A 23,356-nucleotide genomic window follows, 5' to 3' on the forward strand; every position below is an offset into this window, starting at 1 on the left:
AAGCATAGAGTCATTTGTGATTTAAAAATATCTGCTTTTGGCTTCTTTAGCTAGTTACTGCTATATATTCCTATACTAGACTGACATAAGCTCTCAAAATCTATCATGACTCTACCTACACCCAGAAATCAGGAGTTGGCTGTAAGTTGCCTTTTTTTTTCTTTGGTACTTAATGCAGATAAGTCTTTTTATGCTGCTTACTGCAAGGCACTTCTTCCTGACCTAGAATCATGCTTTTTGCTCTTCCAATGTTTTTTTTAAGTTATCAACATTTAAATCCTTAGGTATTGCAAATGGACAGTACGCTCACCAAGGGCAGGAAAAGAGACTAAATTATACTACTTTCATAAGTACACTCATAATAAGGTTAATACAACTTTACTTAACCACAGCACTGCATCGGGGATGTCTATCAGCTTGATTGCTCTGAACTTGATAGTTTATCCAGAGACAGTACTTGCCCTATCCTGCAGGAATGGTGATCCTTTCTCTCCAATGTAAAGCTTGCCCTGAAGCTTGTTACACATTTTAATATACTTGGATTCCTAAATAATCCAAGCTTGCTCTGAATAAGCATGATGTTCCCTCTATCATTTACCCTTTTGCCAACCTCTTTCAATGCAGTTATCAGAAGAGGTTTACATCTCCTTCCAGGTGAAGGAATTTGAATCTTACCAGAAAGACCTTATGCCAAGATTGTCTACCTTCCATGGCTTATTGGAATGGGGCTGATGGATTGGATTTTAATACTTCTAAATTTGCATAAGACAGTAACTTGAAATCTGATTTTTTTTAGACTTCAGAAATAATGAAGTCATAGGTTTTATCCACATGGTTAAGTACTCTACTTCTGCTAGCACCTCCCTCTTGTTGCTAGTAAGTGCACGTTAGCCACTTGCCTGCTAAAATTGTTTAAGAACATACATTTGTATTCACTTCTTTCATAGTATAAGAAATATACCTCAGATATTTCTTCTCAGGTTTGGAAAGGAGAATTCTTGGCAGCTCATTAGCCAAATACACATTCAGTAATTTTAATCTTCCTTCGTTATCTCCTGGTTCTCCGTCACAACTCCATAGTCTATTTTTTGTTTCTAATTCTTTTCAAATGCCTTTTCACTGGATTTTATTCTCATGCAGCTAGTAAAACTTAATCTACTTGCCCAGATTGTTTGCATTCTCTCAAATTTTATGTAGTATTGAACCTGGTGCTTGTAGTGATATTGTTCCCCAGTAGTTTTCAGCTTGTGCTCCACATTACCAGTTTCTTCTACCTTCTGGCAACAATGGAAAAAGAGTCTATCCAAAACAGATAACAACTGCTCTTCAATATTTTCCTACCTGTAAACAACAGGGTACTGGAACTCATCCTTATAAAATATTGAACGGTTTGCATCGGTTCAGTATATGAAATGAGAAAAAAATGCAGGATTCAAGAAATAGGCAAATATTTATTTACTCATTGGCTAAACCTAAAAGTTAAAGAACAACTGCTCTTCTCTACCTATGAGAAATGGTTCTTTGTTTCTTCACTGCCACATTAATATGAAAAATGATCATTTGGGGCATTATAAAAGATTTACTTAGACCCACAAGGAAATACATCACACTTAGACTCACCTCCTCTCATCAAAAGTCTGTTTAGATAGGTCATTTTTACTCTCAGTTCTCCAGCTATAACTACTAGCAACATGAAATCCAAGACCACCATTTGTCTTAATCAAATCTAAAGTGTATTTTTCAAACTAAAGAACCTGTCAAGAACTTTTTGACAACCGCAGCATCCACTGGGAAAACAAAAAGCCAAGGGCTTGGCTGGGGATGAAAAGCAAACACTGCCAGACTCCCAAGCAGAGAACTCCTTTGCTTTCTTCGTGGGTTCATCAGAACCGAGCACAAGGCGGCCCATAAGAACCATCTCTTTGCTGCAGGACAGGCACGTACACCAAGTGTTAATAAGCACGTGTGAGTTGTGCTGTGTACAGTAACAGCAGTCTGACTGGTTTCTTTGCTTCTCAGATACTTCTTATCTTGACACAATTCTTTATAAATTTGAAAGAAATTTAAACCAGACCTGTCTGTGCTACCAGAACAGAGGATGGGAGCTAGGGAATCCAAGTTCAGCTACTGAGCTGGAAGGTACTTTTGAAAAGGAGCATTTGTTTTGTCCAACAGTTTATCTCCCATCAGGCAAACTTTTTTTTTGGCCTTTGTAAAGAGTCCTACAGTCACTATATCTATTGTGCTAAATAACATGCAAAGTGACAACGTTTTAAAAAGTTGTGGTTTTCTTTTTACGAGAACACTTGCGTGCCCTTCCCGCCCCAAGTTATCCTACCCCAAAAAACAAACCAAAACAAACAAACAAAAAACCCACAGTTGATCCCCCTCAGGGGAGCATTAACAAAAAACGTGACGCCAGAATGTCCACAGGGAAAAAATCATCATATGCACAGTCAGGTTACCATAAGATCAGGAAGGAATCAGAAGAATAAAGGACTATTTTGTATTTAAGCTACATTAATGGACATGAATGCTTCAGTGAAGCAGGAGGCAGATAAAATCCTTCCAATAGATCGTACTGTCATGCTGTTCTTACAAACTTTGCTTGTCAAACTTACTATTTTTGACAAAATGTTTTACTCATTCAGAAAATAGTAGTAGTCCAATGTTGATCCCAAATGAAACGTTGCTTCCTTTTTCAATTCTTTATACTTTGCCATTCCTAATAAACTGTGTGGAGTTAGTGGCAGAAGGACGGGAGGGGTCCAGGAAAATAAAACAAATAAAAATCTCCAAACACCTTAAAGACAGAACTAGCAGACTAGGCACACAGACAAAATAATAGATCAAATTAAAACATAGCCAAGATGACTGAAATATCTTAATGATTTTCCAGGCAAATTTAGGGTTTAGTAGGAATGAGCTGTTCTGAGAAGCAAAACAGGAAGCAAATAAATTTGTGAAAGTATTCAAACAAAATATTCCCTAATGTGTTTCAGATTAATTACAAGGAGTCCTCTTTATCCATCCAGGAGCCAGACAAAACAACTCACATCTCTCTCACAATAGCACCTCCCATCTCTGGATGTAAAAACTGTCTGCAGGCATTACAATTCTGAAAACTTTCCAATGAAATTCATAGTATTTGAAAATACTTACTCTATAATTTATTCTTAAATATTAACTTTTTAATCATAAATGTAGATGTAGGCCTCAGGTATATTTAAACCTCAGATTAAATATAGTATTTCCCACCATTCAACTTCCTCTATCTTTCACAACATCCAACATACACATTTACTTCTCATTTTCCTCTAAAACATAAGCAGAATAACTTCACACAATATTAGCAAGGCTTAGAAATTTTTGGCTTAGAAATTTTTGGCTTTACAACTCAGTAAACCAGATGAAGAAAAGTAAAGGGAGATCATGCGATGAAGAATACCTAAAAGTCATATCCAAGCTTTGCATTAATATGGGGATATCTATGGATTCATTCCTCTTTTCCAGTTGAGGCATTGTATTTTACATGAAGTTGTTGGCTGAGATTGGAAACAAGTCCACCTAGTGCCCAACATTGTGCTTTGACCTCTGCCTCAACTAGGGTGGACTCGCACCTAGAGCTCAACAAATCAAGGAAAGGATGTCACAAACTTAAGACAGACATTGAAAACTTCATTATCTCTTATGCTTTTTAGTGTGCAGTATTGAAAATTTATGCAGCTTTTGGAAAGTAAATATAAAGATCACTTAAAAGGGAGAGAGAGAGAGAGAGCGGGCACCAAAATTTAAGGTCCTTAAGCAACAATATTTCCAAGAGAGTATTTTGCCAAATGAATCCAGTTCCGACACTGAAATGCTCCTCAGAAGAATAGTCTTTCTTTCTGCATTAACTATAGAGGGTGTTGGGAAAATTATCCCCGTGGCATTGGGAGACTCAGTAGTCATACTAAAGTTTAGTAAGACCAGTTGCCTCTTTCTGATCATATTTCAGACACAGACAGAAATCTCAGAACCAAACAAACATACTAATGACATTCAATGTGCCCTCCCATCTAAAACGGATATAATTCATTTTAGCAGTCTGCTGAGCCTGCCTGTCTCTGTCTTCAATAGCTGCCGAGGACCTCTTCTTCCATAGACTTGCATAGTTGCTTTTGAACTGAAAGCTTTTGACACCCACTATATATCAAATGACAGAGCTCGTTGTAGTTACTGTGCAGGCAAGAACTTCCATGAGTTTTGAGCCTGTCCTTTATTTCTCATACAGCAACCGGGAATAACTATTGCCTGGTCTCTCTGTCCATGACTCACTATCTTATATGCCTTTATTACAACTCCTCAATCACCTGTTTTCCGGGCCAAAGTGTCCTCATCTTTTTAATCACTCCCTGTATTCAGGTTGTTCAGTACTTCAATCATTTCTCTCATCCTTCCTTATACCTTCTGTAGTTCTACTATATTTGAAATGTGTAGGACAACACTGTTCATAAGATGCAAACATGCCAAGGATTTGTGCAGTGATTTGTTTTTTACTCCTTTTCTTGCTATTCAGACCACCAAACTGATGTTTTCAGGGTATTTTTTACAATAACTACAAGGTGTCTTTACTGAGTCACAATGTCTATTTGAGAACCCATCATCACGTTTATGCTGTCTGGGTTGTTTTCCTTTCTGTGCATTATTTTGCATTCATTGACATGAAATTTAATCCATTATTTTATTGCCCAGCCACTTGGCATCTGAAATATTCCTGCAATTCCACACATAGTTTTTAACTACCTGAATAATTCAAGAATAATAATCTTGTCATTTTATAATAAAAACTGTTTCATATAATTTGTGAAGTTATTGAGCATACACAGGTCTTAGCACATTTGCCTGCAGTAGTCTACCAGTAAATTCTCTCCTGAGAAAGAAAATTGACTGAAATTTTGAATCTGAAAATTGACCCTTCATTCCTGCTTTTTGTTTTCTGCCCATTAACTACCTATTAACTCATATAAAGACCTTCCTTTTGATCCAAAAGCAACATTGTTTCTTCAATAACCTTCAATGAAGTAACTTCTGACAACCTGTTGAAAGCTTAAGTGGACCATGCCAAGCAGATCCACTTCAATGATATCCTCAGTCTCTAAAGAATTCAATAGATCTAAGACGGGATTTCCCTCTACAGGGAGGTGTCACCATAATCTCTCTAACAGGGCTAGTTCGGGAAGGTGTCACGTTAGTCTCTCTACAGGTCTAGTTATTTCAAATTTTCATTCTATTTCCTAGCAGATTGCCTGTTACATTCATTAAATTGTGTAGAGCCCTAGAACCTCTAAAACAAAGCCACATTTGCCTCTTTTCAATACTAAAGAAAACTGAGCTGCTAGAACTTGTGCCTTCCGTTTGTTTTGTTGAACTTCACAAGCATCCTGCTTGATCCATTCCTTGAATTCTAAGTGACAGCCCTGATCTTAAACCTTCCAAAGTTTTCCTGTCCCCAATTAACTTACTCGTGGGTATTTTTGGCTTTTTGCTCCTATGTGAGCATTTAATAGAATAATAATTAAACTTTGAAGCATCATCTATGCACTGCTTAGAACTAGGGCAAGTGTGTTTTGGGTGTAGGAGAGAAGCAGGGAGAGGGTCTAAAAGTATAACATGTATCCTAGTCCTTCCTGAAACTACTTCATCTACATATGGTCAACAGAAAATCCTATTTATTAATATCCTTTCTGCTCTTTACAGACTAATTTCTCTTAGCATGTCACTGACACAGTGCAATTTGGACAAACAATAGGAATTTAATAATGTGCTTAGGAATGTAATCAATGTTAGTCAGACTATTAGCTCATTCACTAATTTTTGATTTCTATTAGCATATGGAACTGTAATGTATAAAAATAGTTTATATTTTTTAATATTCCTTAAAGTAAATAGAACCAATAGTTTCAAGAAAATATCATAAGTGCATTTGGTAAAGTGCAATCTAAGTGCATTTAGTAAAAAGATGCAAAAATAGAGGTTTTGCCAGCTTATTTCCTGTAGCACTTCTTTAAAAAGTTATATATCTGCACACAGTATAAAAATAATATCAGCAATGGTTGTATGCTAAAAATCAAATAGTAAAACTGCAAACAGTTTTAAAGCTTGATTTATTCCACTGTACCTACAAATAAATGTTAGGCAAACTTAGTCACTCTTCAGTAGAGCTTGGATATACAATAGTCATGTCATATAAAACTAAGTTCCGATATCCATTGGAATTGAAAGCAATGGAGAATTAAGAATATTTTCTTCAAGAGCGTTACACAGCAGAGAAATAAAACAGGCCATTTACCATGATACATCTACACTCCATTAAGAAAGGAGAGTCTTAGAATTCCCGACAGGGAAGGGCACATATATTTTGCATTTCTGGCGAATAGATTTTCTAGCAACATTTATTTTCCCTCATTTTAAAAACTAATATTCTTATATCTGTTTACAGAAAAGCACTTTCAAAAGAAACTACTTAGAAATCCAAATCATTTTCAAGACAAGCTACATGGAATCATGACAACATAAAGTGTTAAGTTAGCCAAACATTACCTACCTATTGAAGTCAAAGTACTGGCACTTCTAAATGTGAGTTAGCAGTCTCAGCAAAAGACTGTCAATCTTAAACTTTAGAATTCCTTCCAAAAACACTGTTCCCACCAGCACAAGTTTCCTTGCCTTCAGATTGATAAAGAAACTTTTCAACCTGCCCAAGTGACTTGCCAATAAATCCATACAGTTCTTGTGCTTGGTTAGCCAGGCAGGAGAGCACACTTCCCTTTTGTGAGAAATCTTAATATTTCATATAACCTGTAAAGAGGTTATATGAGGAGTCTCTGGATATATTTGCATGTTTTGGTTTCCCTTAAAGCTCACTAAAACTCTACCAGATCAGTAGAAAAGAGCAGCCTTCACCACATACACTGAGGCACAGCTGTGCAGGCTCATTAGAGGAACAAGAGCCATTATGCAGAACAGGCACCAAGTTCCAGCGAGTCCTTTGGAAAAGGTTCAGCAGTTTCTATAGCCTCACTGATAACACCATTTTCCCTCTTGAGTGTGTGTATTTCTCTGCTATCCAACTACTTTCTCAGTAACAAATGTTCATAGACTTCCAAGTCTACTTAACAAGAATCTCACTAGGCTTCAGATATCTCCGTTAAATTTGCTTTCCTGTGATGACCATAAATACGTCCTAGTACAAACTATCTAGCAGTCTTTGCATTTCCTCCCCCTCAGATTTTCTGAGTGGGACCGGATCTTTTACCATCCTTTCACCTTTGCAAGAAATTGAGTTTCAGAAAATTCCATCCCATTGCTGACCACTTAAGAGTCCAATATCAGTATTTCTGAAAAGCTAGTAATAGAAAGCGGTCCTCAAAGCCTGGCCAGGACTCAGAGAGAATTCATTAAGACCTTCAGCTTGTTTTAGCAGTAGTAGAAACAGATACAGAGGCTAGAGGTAAAACATTAGGGCTCCTGTTGATCACCATCACTTTAGGAGAAACAAGGACATACTGAAACATGAAATGTGCTTGATATATGCCTGGACAACATACCTCAACATATAGAAATATTTTAGGAGATTGTGTGACTACTATAGTGCTTACATAGATTTAAGTAGATATGTCCCACAATCATATAAACATTTTAAGCACATTCTAGCTGCTACAGAACTCAGTCTTGAATAAATATGCCTACATTCAAAAACTCAGTTAGGCAGGTTTCCCAGCATGGATGTCACTTTCCATATAGATATATAATGTCCTGTATATAAGACAACGTACTAGTACTGTCCTAATATAGAAGGAGGCATAAAACAGTTTTTGGCCCCTAGCAAAAAATCCTATCATCCTAAGGCTTGATATAAGTTTGTCACTTGGGCAAAAGCTGCATAATTCAAGATAGTCCAAGAACGTGCATGTTTCCTCTCCCTTTCATTAAAAAAAGTATTGTAATAGTAATGGATAGTTAGGAAAAGCCTGAAATTATTACCATGCAACTAACTAGAAACAAACTGCTAAAGAAAAAAAGTTAAACAAACTTTACCCTGAAGGTTTAAGTAAAAACCTCAATGAGTACCTCAGCTTTGAAAATGCAATATATGCATCGTGGAACGACGAATAACAATTCTAATACAAAATATTTTACACAGATTCTTGATATTCCTCTTGAGCTATGTTTATGTTAGTGTTTAAGACAAACACGAAAATGAGCATTTTGGAGACAAGATTGTTCACATTTAAACTACGCACAGAAGGGATATGATGGCAGTGGCATGCATACTTACTCTTTTAATACCCTCATGTTTTGCAAAGTATACTTAAATATTCTAAAGAAAGTCTACTGAACTTTTCTATCAAAAAATTCTCGGGTAGCTTTATACTACTTAATCATCTAATATGAACTTTTAAAAACAGTAAATAATACTTTCGTGCATGATACACAGATTTTGAACATTCTACTAAATAGGCAGAGATATAAAGTATTAATCTAAAATTTTGACTCAGACTGAGGTTTTTGTTTTAAATAAACTAGGTACTTGCATTAAAGGAGAAAGTGAGATGAGCTAAGACCAGTATTTCTATTGCCATGTAGATGGTCAAACATAAAAGTCACCATCTATCTCACAGTAAGCAAGATGAATCTCTCGTTACCTGTGAAGTATTAGGTATCCAACACAGACTAAAATATCTAAGGAGCACAACACTATCTTCAACTAAATATATTTTTAAGTTAACACACACACACACACACACACGATTAAATTGACCCAAATCATTTGAATTCTTGATTCAGCCTGAGTCATGTTATGTTGTGCAATATAATGTTTCACCCCATCTGGCATGATTTAACACTGCTTGCTACAGCAGAGGGAAAGCAATTAAAAGTATAATTCACATAAATGTCATCTAAAAAAGCTATTACTTAATTTAGTTTGCAAAGTTAGGCCACTAGAGGTAACAGGCAATGCAGATGCGCAAGAAAATGAAATTGGTTATATCATACCTCCTCCACTTCCCAAAGAGTGTTTCCTTTCTGCCTAAAAATAAATTGGCACTATAACAAAAAAGAACTTGTTAAGCACTAAAAAATTCCCTACCAGTAACATGTAGAATAGGCTCTGAAGCACCTTCTGCTTACAGCATCTGAAAGACCCCTTCATGGTATACAACATTACAAATCCACACTTAAAAAAAAAAAAAGGCAGAATATTAATCAACTGCCATCTGAAATTTGAAATAAAAATAGAAATCTGATATAATAGGAATAGCTTTGTCTATGCTTATTATAAACCTCAATAAAATATCTACCTTGTGATCAACAGCTAGTAACTAACACAGGTGGAAAACAGATAGCAGGGATTGAAGTCATCTCTCCGTGCTTATTTTCGTAGGATATTTTTTTAGTGCCTGGAAATATCCCGAGTCAATCAAATGAGTTCCTCTGACAGGTAAGCAAAATACATTAAGAGAAAAAATGCTTACAGTTCTGTCTGGATTTAGGATCAAAACATTACATGCACAAATGTCAAAAAAAGCTTTCAGAATTGCTGGGAATATTTATATGTATTTTGAGCCTTAGACACCACAGGAGGATTCTAACTATATTTATAAGCAAAGCTCAGCATGTATTCTTGCAGTTGTGAAGCACTATGACTAAAATAAACTCCTCATGCACATTTTACATCAAACACCAAGAATTCTTAAGAAACCCCACAGATTAAAAACATATTGCTCTCTATAGCGTTAATTATACCTGGTGTCAAAATCATAAGAAACTATAATTCAAACCAAAAATCTTATTGCTTTTCATGATAGCGCAAACTTCAAATCATTTTTTCCTCCTTCATTCTACTTCAGTTTCTGACATCATCTGGCCTGGGTGCTATCAAGCCCAGAATTCCATTTTCCTGCAATTCTTTGCTATTTTGGACATCGTTTGTAATTCTTTTCCACAGTTGATATATTCCTGAACTACATCATACCCTCTGCTTGACCCCTTGTACACCACAATGCCTTCATGAGCTCTACTCCCTTTAGAAAGCACAGAGGATTCCATTTTCTCATCAACATATTTCCACAACAGTATCTATTTCTCAAGAAATCACTCCTTCCTCTATCAAGTTCTGTAACAGCAGCCTCTGCAAAACTGCTTCTCCCTCAGTTGCATGAGACACTGTCTTAAGAGGGAGGGGAAAAAAAATTAAAAAAGGATTCATACAGGTAGTAACTATTTCCTGCCTCAGAAGTCCTCTGAAAATGCCCCTCAAAGTCAGGAATATCAGGAACAAATATGTTAATGTATAACTACTAGAAGGAGATGCGATAAGTTAGAAGACTTATGTTTCCTTGTCTAAGTATCAAAGAAAAGACTATAAGAACAAAGTTTAAGCATACTTACAAAATTGTAATATATTTGGAGATAGTTGAAAACATATTTTTGGATGAAATTTGTAAAAGCTCTTAGACTGTTGTGTCCAGGCATCTGCTGTCATAGGACGCATGTGATAAAATTCTAGGAACATCTAGGAAATCTTGTGGGAACTCTCCTGAGCCCATTACTATTGCTGGAAGCCAGAATATTCTTCAGCATCCATCGTGTTGTTGTTTGCTCCAGACAGATGGTAGTCTCCACTGGAATGGAGACACACAGTCTTCTCTAGTATTCCTTGGATTAGGGAATTTCATGCATGTATTTTGTTTCACGTGTGTTCATTTGTATAGACCAAATACACTATAATCATGTTCCTAAAAGCAGAGAGGCTGTCAGGGCTACAATATTACTATATAGCAATGACCATCTTGGAGTATTAGCCATTTATCAAAGAGATACAATATGAACCATGAGGTGCTGTGATAATGCTTGAGAGAAATGACAGGATTAATTTTGACAGTAAAAAAAAAAAAAAAAAAAAAAAAGAGTAGTTTTTTCTAGAAGTTTAATTCATACTATATTATTATTTACAACTGCTAAAAATTTATTCAAAGTAATTAACATGATTATTCTATTTACAGCTGAATTACTGAAAAATCCCCACAAAATACAAAGAAAGAATATTTACAACTAAGTTAAATTATCAGAGTAAATACGCAAATGCTAAAGTTCTAGATGTAGTATGTATTTAAGCTTCTTGTCCACATTAACACTGATATCTAAGAATTAACTGGCATCCTAGTACTCAATATTAATGAATTTTAAATACATTAAACATGTTGGATTTCCAGAAGAAAAACCTGAACTTTACAAAATTTCAGTGAAAACTATTTGACTGGTAAAAAACGTTTTGAACTTTTCTACCATAAAATTGTTATAAAATTAAGATGGAACACAGATAAGCACGTTAGAACAATTTCTAAAACAAAAGCAAAACAAAGTTGTAGCACCATTCCTTCCCTGAACACTTCAGAAAAAGCAAGGTTTTGATCTGTTGTTTTATATACACAGGGAGAAAGCTCATGAAGAATACGGAGAATGATGCACTGTGTGCTTCTCTACTACCAAGTCCAAAGGAAATTTCTTACACAATTGTTACTATACTGACGATATTTAAACTCTAATAGGAGACAAAAAGAATGTTTTAGAATTTAATGAAAACCTCATATCTCCATGAAGAGTCCTTCTGGACCAGTGCATTACCGAAGAAGACAGAAGTTGATAGGCATTTTCAACAACAAATACTTCAAAAAGAGGGGGAGGGTGAAAAGCAAAGTCACCCTGTTCCCACTTACTGTCAGTCCTGCTTGAAATATGGATGAACTAAGAACTAAATCCTATTTTTCTTCCTACAAACATGAAGTAAAAGGTTTTTTGAAGTCCTTGATTTAACACGCATTGCTACATTGCCTTCTGAAAAGCTTCGAACGAGGTTGCCTGGCACATTCTGTTCTTGCTTCTGTTTTCCTGTTTTAGTTCCTAATCAAGAAAAAACAATTGAGACATTGATTCAGTAAATATAAGCAGGATATGGTACACCCGGATCTTCTTTTCAGAGAAAGTCTGAGGATTTTTCTAGATCTTTCTTGACTCTAATGAAAGTTAGATTTTGATATGAAAAGATGCAAACATTCTCAGCTCAGTAATCTCATGTGTTAGTTTCCTGGCAGGTCTATTGATGTGACTCTCAACTGACATGCAAGATTGTAGAATGGAGTGGCCTACATAAAAGTGTATAAATCTGTAAACATTTTATTTTTTTGGCACATAATACAGTAAAACTGAAATTACATCATTTGAAGTTTTTCTATTCAATTTGCAAATAGGTATCCCATTAGTAATTTGGCCATATTTCATTTTTCTCTTGTAACATAGACTTTTTGAAGACAGGAAGCATTCTATAATTCAAACCTGAAATTTGAAAAGCAAAAACCTATTTTCTATTTCAGAATTTGGTGCTTTATTAGGAGTTTCTTAATAATATGGATATGGCAACTGATTTTGTTAAACAAAATTGAAAACCAAAGATAAAATTTATAACACATTTCCAACTCCCCAAAAAGTACAAACAATTTTTAGAAGTAAATCTTTCACTCTTAGGATGAAGTTTTGACAGGCTTGAAACATTCAGATCAGATTTAATCACAACTCAGTAACTAGTGTTTTTTTTTGGTTTTTTTTTTTAAATGAATGAACTATGGAAACCTATGACAATGTACTGATCACAGCTACACATACCATTAAACTGACAAAAACTGTTCAATTGTTCAACCTTAATCACAGACCTCCTATACACAGTGTCATTCACTAGTTTTGACACTCACCTGCTATTTTGGGTACCCTCAAAGCTCTATGGCTTAACAAGATGTCTTGTCGAAAACGTTTTGCAGAAACAGGATCTTGCAAATTACTTAATTCAGTGTTTGATGTAGAACTGGAGAAAAGCAGCAAAAAGAATGCTTTCAATAGAGTGATTATGCTATTCTACAGAAGCTTAAGCCTTGCAATATAGAAATACATCAAATGATATTCGGCATCTATAGTTGGTATCAGAATGCAGAGCATAAGCTCATTTCTTTCTGTATAAATATATGCAAGGATACTATTCCCCTTCTCTGTATCCTTTCAAACATTTACAAGAACAAATTAATAGTGAAATTAAGAACTAATGTTGTCACTTAATGTTTAAGTAGGGACCAATATGCCACAAATTATTGGCACACTTACAAAAGCCAGCTTTTGGTAATCACAAGCAAATTATACTAAGAAATTATCGCATATATAACATGGGTTTGAAATCCTCAGAATAACCAAGCTGTATTTATCAATCCAATCACTTTTTTTTAATGGCTACAATAATTCTTCTGTGCTCTCCAAACACAGTGGGCAAGGGTAACTTCACAGCATAACAATACTTTTCAGCTAAGCTGTAAGTGAGCTGTAATAGTTTCAGTTTCAGTAAGGCAAGACTTCTATGTTTTGTAGCCTTTTATATGATGGATTTAAGGTGTACATGGAAAATTATTAATTTGCCTATCATCTCACACTTTCATACTTGCCTCACAGAGTTCCACTCTAAGACAGCCTTGTAAACAGATAAATTCTACTCACACCCAATTTTCTACACTTTCCCCATTTCGCTAATATTTTTTTGTTATTCACACTCTATAGTCCTCCATCTTAAACTAGTTCTCTTAATGATAATATTATATATAACTGAAAATATACAACAAGCAGTAAATATTAGCACCTGCTTTGTGCCAATGCTAACATCTATTCATCTGTGCTTCATGGAAGAGAACTTATGCCAGTAAGAATGTATATATATATATGTATATATAATACTCTAGTACAAAGAGCTCCCATGTTATGGCTGGCTAGTCTATTATCTGTGGTCCTAGCAATAGGAGTGTTTCCAACTATATTTAAGGTGCAGGAAAAATAACTAAGGTTATTTTTATAGACAGTTTATAGACAGTTATTTTTATAGGTAGCTCAATTTCAGAAGTTTGGTGATCTGTTTTTATAAATTCATGATCTAATTAATATATTTTCCAAATTTTTCAAAGAAGCATCACTATTCTCATCCTAGAGCAAAAAGTTTAGAATATTAATAACCAGAACATGAAACTGCATCAGATAATCTATGATCTTGGAGATTTCCTGTCTATCTCAAAGATACTAACAGGGTACTTGAAGCTACTCTCATGTCATAGAATGGTTAAGGTTGGAAGGGACCTCTAGAGATCATCCAGTCCAACCCCCTGCACACGCAGGGTCACCTAGAGCACGTGGCACAGGACTGCGTCCAAGCGGGTTTGGAAGATCTCAAGAGAAGGAGACTCCACAACCTCTCTGGGCAGCCTGTTCCAGTGCTCCGTCACCCTCACTGTTAAAATTTTTTTTCCTTAAGTTCCTGTAGAACTTTTGATGCTTCAGTTTGTGGCCGTTTCCTCCAGTTCTATTAGTGGCCACCACTGAAAAGAGACCAGCACCACCCTCCTTACTCCCTCCCTTGAGGTACTTATAGACACTGATTAGATCCCCTCTCAGCCTTCTCTTCTCCAGGCTGAACAGGCCCAGCTCCCTCAGCCTCTCCTCGTAGGGCAGATGTTCCAGGCCCCTGATCATCCTTGTGGCCCTGCGCTGGACTCGCTCCAGCAGCTCCACATCCCTCTTGTACTGTGGAGCCCAGAACTGGACACAATACTCCAGATGTGGCCTCACCAGGGCTGAGTAGAGGGGCAGGATCTCCTCCCTCGACCTGCTGGAGACGCTCTTCTTAACGCACCCCAGGATCCCATTGGCCTTCTTGGCCACGAGGGCACACTGCTGCCTCATGGTCAACTTGTCATCCATCATGACACCCAGGTCTTTCTCCACATTGCTGCTCTCCAGAAGGTCGGTCCCCAGCCTGTACTGGTGTCTGGGGTTATTCCTCCCCAGGTGCAGGACCTTGCACTTGGCCTTGTTGAATTGCATGAGGTTTTTCACCGCCCAGTTGTCCAGTCTGTCCAGGTCCCTCTGGATGGCAGCGCAGCCCTCTGGGGTATCAACTACTCCTCCCAGTTTCGTGTCATCAGCAAACTTGCTGAGGGAGCACTCTGTGCCTTCATCCAGGTCCTTGATGAATAAATTGAACAGGACTGGACCAAGGACTGACCCCTGGGGGACCCCGCTAGCTACAGGCCTCCAACTAGACTCTGCACCGCTGATCACCACTCTCTGGGCCCTGCCATCCAGCCAGTTCCTAATCCATCTCACTGTGCACTCATCTATCCCACACTTCCGGAGCTTGCCCAGGAGGATGTTGTGAGGAACAGATGTCCTGACTTATCTATAGAACCTGCTCAATCTTGAAAGATTCTTTAGAAAAAGATCTATAAGATGGCAGCTCCATTTACTGTTTAGTAATAAGTAACTTGATAACAAATTTAAAAGATTGTATCATTTTTTGCTCTCAATTTAAAACAAAATGGTTGCTTTCTCAATAGCCATTTAATAGCTTACCTTGAAAAACAATAATAATCCCCCTCCCCCTCAAGTATAAATTCCCTGCTTGAGTATCTCTTCATTTTCAGCTTCTCTGCTGCTCCTGATAACAAAACTCTTTCAGGGCCTAAAAACAGAAGTGACCAAATGGGAATTCTTCCCGGAGCAGACCACAAGAATGAAGTCATAACAACCAAGACTGGCAACAAATTATCAGAAAAACAAAGGCACCACCCACAAAAGAAGTGGTGTCAAATATTTTGTCTGCTTTCCACTTTGGTAGTCTCCGGTGTTTTCCAGCAAAAGCACAACATTTTCAAGCAAATTAGATTTTGTAATTGATAATGGAATTTTTCTTTTCAGAACTATGTGTCATCTTTCTATTCCAAGTACATAGCATTTATGGAAGATGCAAAATTAGTTTGTATTTGTTCTATTAAAACAGAAGCTCCTGAACAAACAAAACACAGCAAAAGTGCTTCACTTCAAGTTTTACCCCCAAGCCCCCCCCAAAAAAGATGACAGTTGTGGAACATATTTGACATCTCTTATGCTCATAAGTCCAGAAGACTTGTGTCAGAAGCTGTTCAGATTTAGCATATAATAGTAGAATTAAAGTGGGAACTGAAGTGAGAACATAAGAAAAGAATACAAATTGATTTTTATAGAATTAGAGACATTAGTTTCACTTTACCTTAATATCTTTCTTTTTCTCTCAGCAGCAGAAGTCATTGCCATATATGAGGGCTTTTCATGCACCAAAGAAGAATTTTTGTTTTTCAAGGTAGAGAGACCAAGTCTGAAATTATAATAACACATTACTTAAAAATCTATTCTGAATAGAAGTCAAATAAAATTGCTTTTCACTATAGCTGAAGAGCAATACTAGAAATATTTTTTAATAACATTACTTATCTCAGCTTTTTTATATAGCTTTTTTTAAAAAAATAAAGTGTAAATACTTCATGCAATGAATATCAGGAATTCAAATCCAAATGACCATTTCCAAAATAGCACCTCAGAATTATTTTCTCAAGAAGGTTAAGGTACCCCTTTTGTAGAGAGGAAAACTAACACTTACAGGAAAAGCAGCAACTAGTTTGAGGCCCCATAAATAAGATACACAGCATACTTTTTCAGCATATAACTTGTAGAAAAGGAAAAGCTTTGATTTACTCTTTTACTAGTCAAGAACCATTGACTTCCAATAGTGCCAGAATGGAATATGAATTTGATGAAAATTGAGAGTTCGATTTCCAAAAGGTTAGGCTTACAAATGAACGTGGACTACAAGCACAAAAAAGTACTTATTTGAAATTTAACAGTATTGAAATGCTTGGGAAATAAAAATAGGGAAAAATAAGTAGCATTCCTTGGCCATATAAACTTGGAAGGGCATACCTTTGCAGAATGCTAGTGCTACATGGCTGCGACTCTTTGGGAGATGAGTCAATAAAATCCTCAGTTGTTCTGCTTGGGTCTTGATAGAGAATTACTGTAGAGTTCACATCAGCTTCACCACACTCTGGGAGAAGGTTATACGTAGAGTCCATAAGACTATCCTTCTTTGGTGGCTTATCTACATTACACTCATCTGCCTCCTCAAGGCTTGCAGTCTGTAAGTCTTGCTTGACCACAGTCTGTGTACAGCAGCTTTGCAGGGGCTGTCTGCAGCATTCTGGTGTATACACAATGGGGCGAACCTCCTTGCTGAGAGAATCCTCCAGATGACGGAAGCTGGAGTGCTTGGAAGCAGCAGGACTCGGAGCTGGAGAATCCATGAGCTTTCGCCTAGTTCTCTTCTGCGGTTGGACTGCATATTCTACTATGAGTTTTGTACTTGGTTTAGTTTCTTCTGATGATGTACCCAAAGGTGTACCTGTGCACAGTCAGACATAGTTAGTACCTTCACCTCCACTGATTTCATAGATATTGCTTTCTCCTCTCTTCTTCCCTACCAAAATATGTTTTTTGTCAGAAGGTATTGGTAAAAGTTACCAGAAATACCACTGATTTTATTTACACATAAATTTGTGCACAGGATTTATTGTTATTGTAACACTGTCCAGGTGTCAGCGTTTGTTTTATGTTGCTGGAAGGATTGTAAATATTCATAAACTCACGTGGATAAGGCCAGATAGAAAATATTACAAGGGATTATAGGTAAGATACATGGCACAATAACAAGGAATGGAAGAACAAGAAAGCTAACAGTATCATTTTTTGATAACACTTAAATTAAGATGGTATTATCCCCTACAAGTATTTTCTGAACACAACCATCTTTTCTAATACGCACCCTGCAGTAGAACAAGGATTGTTATAAAAGGAAGAAGAATGTGTCACAAAGAGGACAACGCTCTGGACACAGCAAATGAGAAAGTACCATTCAGAAAAAAAAGTAGGGAAGGGACCTGGGTCTTGACAATTATTTTCTCTTTAATTGTAAATACACTGGATGAACAAAATTAAAAATGGTAAAGCAAGCAAAGCATCAGCAGATGGTCATTCCCATTCATCCCCACTAATACTGGTTTTCTTGAAGTGTTCCAGTATTTTTATTCTGAAATATGCAGTAATATAAGCAACTGCCACAATAGAAAAACAATTCAGAATTAATGAGGGAGCATCATTCCAATGCACAAACCACTGTTCAGATAGCTGCGCTAGTTAACTGGGGTTAATGACTAGTAGTTTTAAAATGGAAAATCAACCAGCTCTTAGTTTACAATTCAAGACTAGGCAAAAAGAGAAGTGCTTCTAAGTTGAACTTGACAACAAATTTCCAAGATTAAATAAAAGACTGGTATCCTTAAAATTACACTGGATTGCTCCCGCTTTAGCTTGCAGCTGAAGCTGCATCATATATCCCATGTGTTTTGTCTATTCTAATCCTATTAGCCAATAAACCGTATGAAGATGTGGCCTTTTTAAATTGTAGTAAGGTACTTAGGAAATAACAACAGCTTTAAGTATTCACAAATTTTATTTAATGTAAAATTCCATTTTACATTTGCCATCGTGAGAAAGTTAGCTTTAATTCAAACTGAAATGCTTATCTTTAGTTTTCTATCATGCATTTAACACCCCTAGCACTTTAGCACTTCCATGAATATTCTTTAAAGGAAGAAAAAATGATTAAAAGTACTATAGTATCTTTGACCCCTCATTTAAAGTTCAATTTTTTAAGTAAGCAAAGCTTGTGCGTGACATATGTTACATATAGGAGTTTAGGCTCACTTCCAACCAGCATCAGAAATCAGAGGTGTTAGGGAAAAGGCCCAGACATGGACCCCACAAAGATAAGCCTTCAAAGGATAATCTTGGAACCTCATTACGTAGTTTTTATTTTTCTTTAAAGCCCTGCTGTTAGTCAGCCAGCACTTGCTTTGGACCTGCATCTGGCAGATGAGACCCCCTCATGCTCAGCTACCGTGAATGATGCCCAATTCAAAGAGATGGGCTAGTTGCAATGCTGGAAGGAAAGAGGAAACAATTTAAAGACTACCGTGAGACTCGGAAGTGCTTGGAGAGGAACAGCAGTAGCAAAGAGGACACAGTAAGTAAATTAGGTGCTAATACAGGTGCTAATAGACTCAAGTCTACTCTGCATTACCACAACTTAAATAATGAAGCCATTAAGTAAAACAAACATTTACCCCAAATTCAAGAGCTGAGTTTCACAAAAGAACAATGCTTAAGCTACTACAGCTCAAGAAATAGGGAACTCTGCCTTACCCAACAAGAGCAAGGATGCAACTGTGCATACACTTTAGGTAGGCTAAGCTACAGCTAACGGGAGAAAATACCCATGTGAAAAAAAGCATTTCTACTGTTTTGTTTTCAGTTTTGAAGACAGAAAAAAAAAAAAAAGAAAACATAGGCCACAGGTCTGTTTGACCAAAGTAACTCATGCATGTGTGTACACAAACATGCATGTGTACATCTGCTTACCTACCTCGTCTTAATCTAATTCATGTTCAACATTCCCCAGCTGAAGAGCAGCAACTTGCTGTGACACTAACTTGAACATTAAGCTAATTGACAGTATTCTTCATATTCGGTAGGATGGAAAGAGCAAGGGGGGAGTGTTAAAGCAGAACATACTTCATTCCAAGGCTGCAGAAGGTTATCGTGGCCATGACAAAGCCTGCATAGTCTCTAAACCACTTCCTTTAATGAAGGCCTATTTTTCCTCCAAGTCTTAACAAGATTTGGTGGTAACAAGAAGAGAAATGTGTATATGAACTATTTTCCATGTTTTTCATTACCAACAATGCTATGCTACATTAATGTGCTGAGTCTTTAAGTCTTGATTTTACTTGAGTAGAGTGCTTTTAATGTAAGAACCTGGTCTTGCTTTCTCTCAAAAATTATTATTTTCTAATAATCACAATAAAGACTAGCATTTTCATGTAAAGCTTTTTGGACAGTCTATATTCTTTAAATGCATAAAGCTTTATCAAATTATTCCAGTCTAGCCTTTGAATTAAATATCCATTAAAGATTTCAGAACTCATTTTAAAATATTAATTCATTAGGTTTTCCTCCTGCTTATATGCAACTGAAAGCATGTGTTTCGGGAAAAATAACAGTTATAATTTTATTTTTCTGTTGATTCATTACGAGAGGGAGGTTCCAGTTTCAGAAAGTTTGCTTACTGTAAGGCACTGAGGTTTTGCTAATGTCCTAAAGTTACTAGGAAGGAAGTCTGCGATAGAGAAACCTTTTGGTGCGAGTGCCAAGTTTTAGAGGCTTCTCCAGGATCAAGTACTGGAAGCATTTTTAAATTAACCGTAAATGCAAGCATTTAAACCATGAACTAGATAGGTAGAGAACACGAAAGCATTGCCAGCATTAATAATTTGTTGAATTTCATCATAATAAGCAGTATTTCATACTGTAATACAAGTACATTAAAAGACAATTGCAATGATTCTATATAGGGCAAATACAAGCCATTAGTAAAACCCTAGCCCTATTTTTTAAATCTACTTATCATTGGAATAAAATTCATAGCAAGAACAAGTTAATACAACACTAGCTTTTCTTGTCAGTCACAGTGTGGAAAACATAAAATATTCATGGAGTGTCCCTTCCCAAAGCTTTTTGTGGAATCATTAAGTTGCTCCCAACATCCTAGATAAAACTATTACCACCAACATCACATATAACCCTTTTTTACTTGAACCGATCAGTAGGTCATCAACTTCATTCTTCCTCACGGACATGCACTTGATGTGTCTAAATTGCAGGGTGGGTTTTCCCCCCCACATCTCACAAACCCCACAATATACTTCTCTTCTTCATTCCCACAGGCTTTGAATCCATGCACTTGAACATTGATTACTGCAACAGCCTTTCTTTATATCTTAAGGGCAAACTTATCCTGCTTCCTCTAGATTTAAAACATTGTTAAAGCACTAGGCTGTTGACATCCCTCTGATACCAGCATATCCTACTTCGTTCAGGGAGGGGCAGGGTCTCAGCATGCAAGAAGGGGATTTCTTTTGAATTAAACTAAACATCTTCCTAATGCAGGCTAGCCTCAAATGGATATTTCACTTGAGAGACCACATTAAAGCAAGTTTGTAGTAAATCGACAAAAGATCCCTCAGTGTATATATATTGTTGGTATCAATTACCAACTGTGTCTCTCTGCTGATCCACTCGACTTCCTAATATGCCTATAGATTCGACAAGTTGTGTCCAGTAGTCTTGCAGTAATGCACATCCTGCACTTCTTTTCCTGATTTTCACTGTGATCCTGGCCTGAGACATCACCAGGTTTCTTGGCATTTTGTCTAAAGATGTTGCTACTCTTCCATCAGGAAGAGAGGTAGAAGAGGAACCACTCCTCAACAACCACCTTAAGGTTTGCTGTTGGACAAATACAGTCTTGCCAAACATTGCAAGAAAAGCCTATTAAAATCCACAGAACAAGAATGCATTCCTCTATCATTTCCATTTTAATAAGACAATAAGATACTGAAGCCCAGCTATAGAACAAAGCCAATTTTAAGGGGTGAGTGCTTTAAAATCTGCAGCTGAAAAGTTGAAATAAAATAAGGTCAGGTGCTACAAAAACCAATCTTATGGATTTCAGATGAGTTCAGATGGTCACAACATCAAGTGTGGTATATTCTTCAGAATAACCAATATCTTTTGTGAGTAGTCTTTTCAGATATTCCAAGGATGACCCATATTTTTAAAAGTGGTGTTTAGATGCATTCTATGTATATATGTGTGTGTGTGTATATTCACACACACAACATTTTTCAAAGAAATTTGTACTGTGAACAGCCTCTAGAACTGAAACATCTACACAACCACTGCATGTTCTATTTTTTAATGATAGCATAACTTTATCTAAGCAGACATTAAAGATTTTAGTAAATAATTTTGGAAACTGGGTTGTATCTGTCACCACCTGGCTTCTATTGCAACATAAGAGCTAAAACTTAAACAAACTAGTTCCTTAAATCCTACTTGGGGAAGAAATAGAAAAAAAAATTCTAGTGTAAAGGACTTAAATGTTGTCAGTGGCAAATATAAACTCAGTGTTAAACCAGCACAGAAAAGACGACCTCAGAAATGTGATTTCATAGAAAGTCACGTCTGCCAAAAATAGAGGTGAAGTCTTGATGGAGGCAAAAATCTAAGCATAGAGGAAGTGGAACAGCTCAGCAGAACTAAGCAGAGCTGTCCTTTTAAGCCCAAGTTTGCTACAGACTCACTAGGAAAATGGGAAGAAAGTGTGTACAGTTGTCCAAATTTATACATTGATACATATATAATATCAATCTACAAATTATATATCATTTATTTAGACATCTAAATGAAGAATACTTCTGCATTTCATTCACCACGGAATATCTCCAAGAAATTAAACTAGAAAGTCAAAACCGTCTAAAGTTTACAGAAAACCTCCACAGTTAACGCTGTCACTAAGACAGCCAGAGAAGTGTTGCTTTTTAGTCTGTTGAGAAATGTGGAAAGTTGGAACATTTAAGTGTGGTTGAGTTTGATAGCCTGGAGGAAGCCCATATGCAGCAGTTTGTCCAGTTACTGCTTGCAAGTGCCAGAAAAAACACAGATGGATTTAAGTAACCAAATAGTGGCCTTGACTCCTTAGCTCTGCCCTTGGGAACATTAATATTTTCTCCCAGAATGATACTGAACTGCATTATTTCCTGTGGGATTCATGTTCATAAAAGCTATATGACCTCTGAAATCTGATTAGCAGAACCCCGCACAAGCATCCAAAAGCATATGTACACATTATGTTTTTATACTTTTCCTTTAAAATCTCTTTAGGGAGAGCCAAGACAATGTCAAAGTTGGGATGGAGTCGACCTGAAATTTTGTGTTTCTCTATCAAAAGATTCACATGACAATTTCAGGCAAGGATTTCTCCCAGTATACTCAATATTACCATTTTGTTGAGTACTCATATTGTTATATTAACCATATCGTTGAGTACCTGTAGGTAGGATATAAATATATACAACAAGCTTTCACACATTTTTAGGACATCTTTTTCCCCACTCAAATGCATCTGTGAGTAAACATTGATACTAGGAAGTCAGGATATATTGTATAGTTTTGGAGAACCAGAACTTAAAAATGCAGAAGAGGGAATATATAATATATACAAGTTATAAGGAATTATTCTGCATCCTGCAATAACATACAGCTCCCCTATTTAAAAAGCAATTCTAATACATAAAGAATTATTTTGCACAGTACATTTTTACTGTTGAACTCTATGCATTCCCCTGGGTTTTTTTTTGTAGATATAAATTATATATATACAAAAATACGTATGTATTATATTTTTATAACATATATATAAAAATCTATGTTAATATATTGACATATATCTCTTAGAATAGAT

At 36.4% G+C, this 23,356-nt stretch overlaps 2 protein-coding genes across 2 annotated transcripts in view; both read right to left on the bottom strand.

Annotated features, from left to right (window-relative positions):
• LIN7C (lin-7 cell polarity scaffold C) overlaps nt 1-10,939 on the bottom strand; it is a 127,235-nt gene extending 116,296 nt beyond the window's left edge. Inside the window, exon 1 of the mRNA XM_088525879.1 lies at nt 10,926-10,939. The gene's annotated coding sequence lies outside the window, so the exon portion shown is untranslated. The remainder of the gene's footprint in view (nt 1-10,925) is intronic.
• Nucleotides 10,940-11,770: 831 nt separating this feature from the next.
• KIF18A (kinesin family member 18A) overlaps nt 11,771-23,356 on the bottom strand; it is a 40,007-nt gene continuing 28,421 nt past the window's right edge. Inside the window, exons 13-16 of the mRNA XM_010226639.2 lie at nt 16,861-17,338; nt 16,154-16,258; nt 12,792-12,901; nt 11,771-11,946 (exon numbers count right to left, since the gene is read on the bottom strand). Coding sequence (XP_010224941.2) covers nt 11,798-11,946; nt 12,792-12,901; nt 16,154-16,258; nt 16,861-17,338 — 842 coding nt within the window. The 3' untranslated portion in view covers nt 11,771-11,797. The remainder of the gene's footprint in view (nt 11,947-12,791; nt 12,902-16,153; nt 16,259-16,860; nt 17,339-23,356) is intronic.

This window comes from Tinamus guttatus, unplaced genomic scaffold, assembly GCF_059628265.1.
Source record: "Tinamus guttatus ecotype Peru unplaced genomic scaffold, ASM5962826v1 Tinamus_guttatus_pri_ptg000240l, whole genome shotgun sequence".
NCBI classification, from domain to species: domain Eukaryota; kingdom Metazoa; phylum Chordata; class Aves; order Tinamiformes; family Tinamidae; genus Tinamus; species Tinamus guttatus.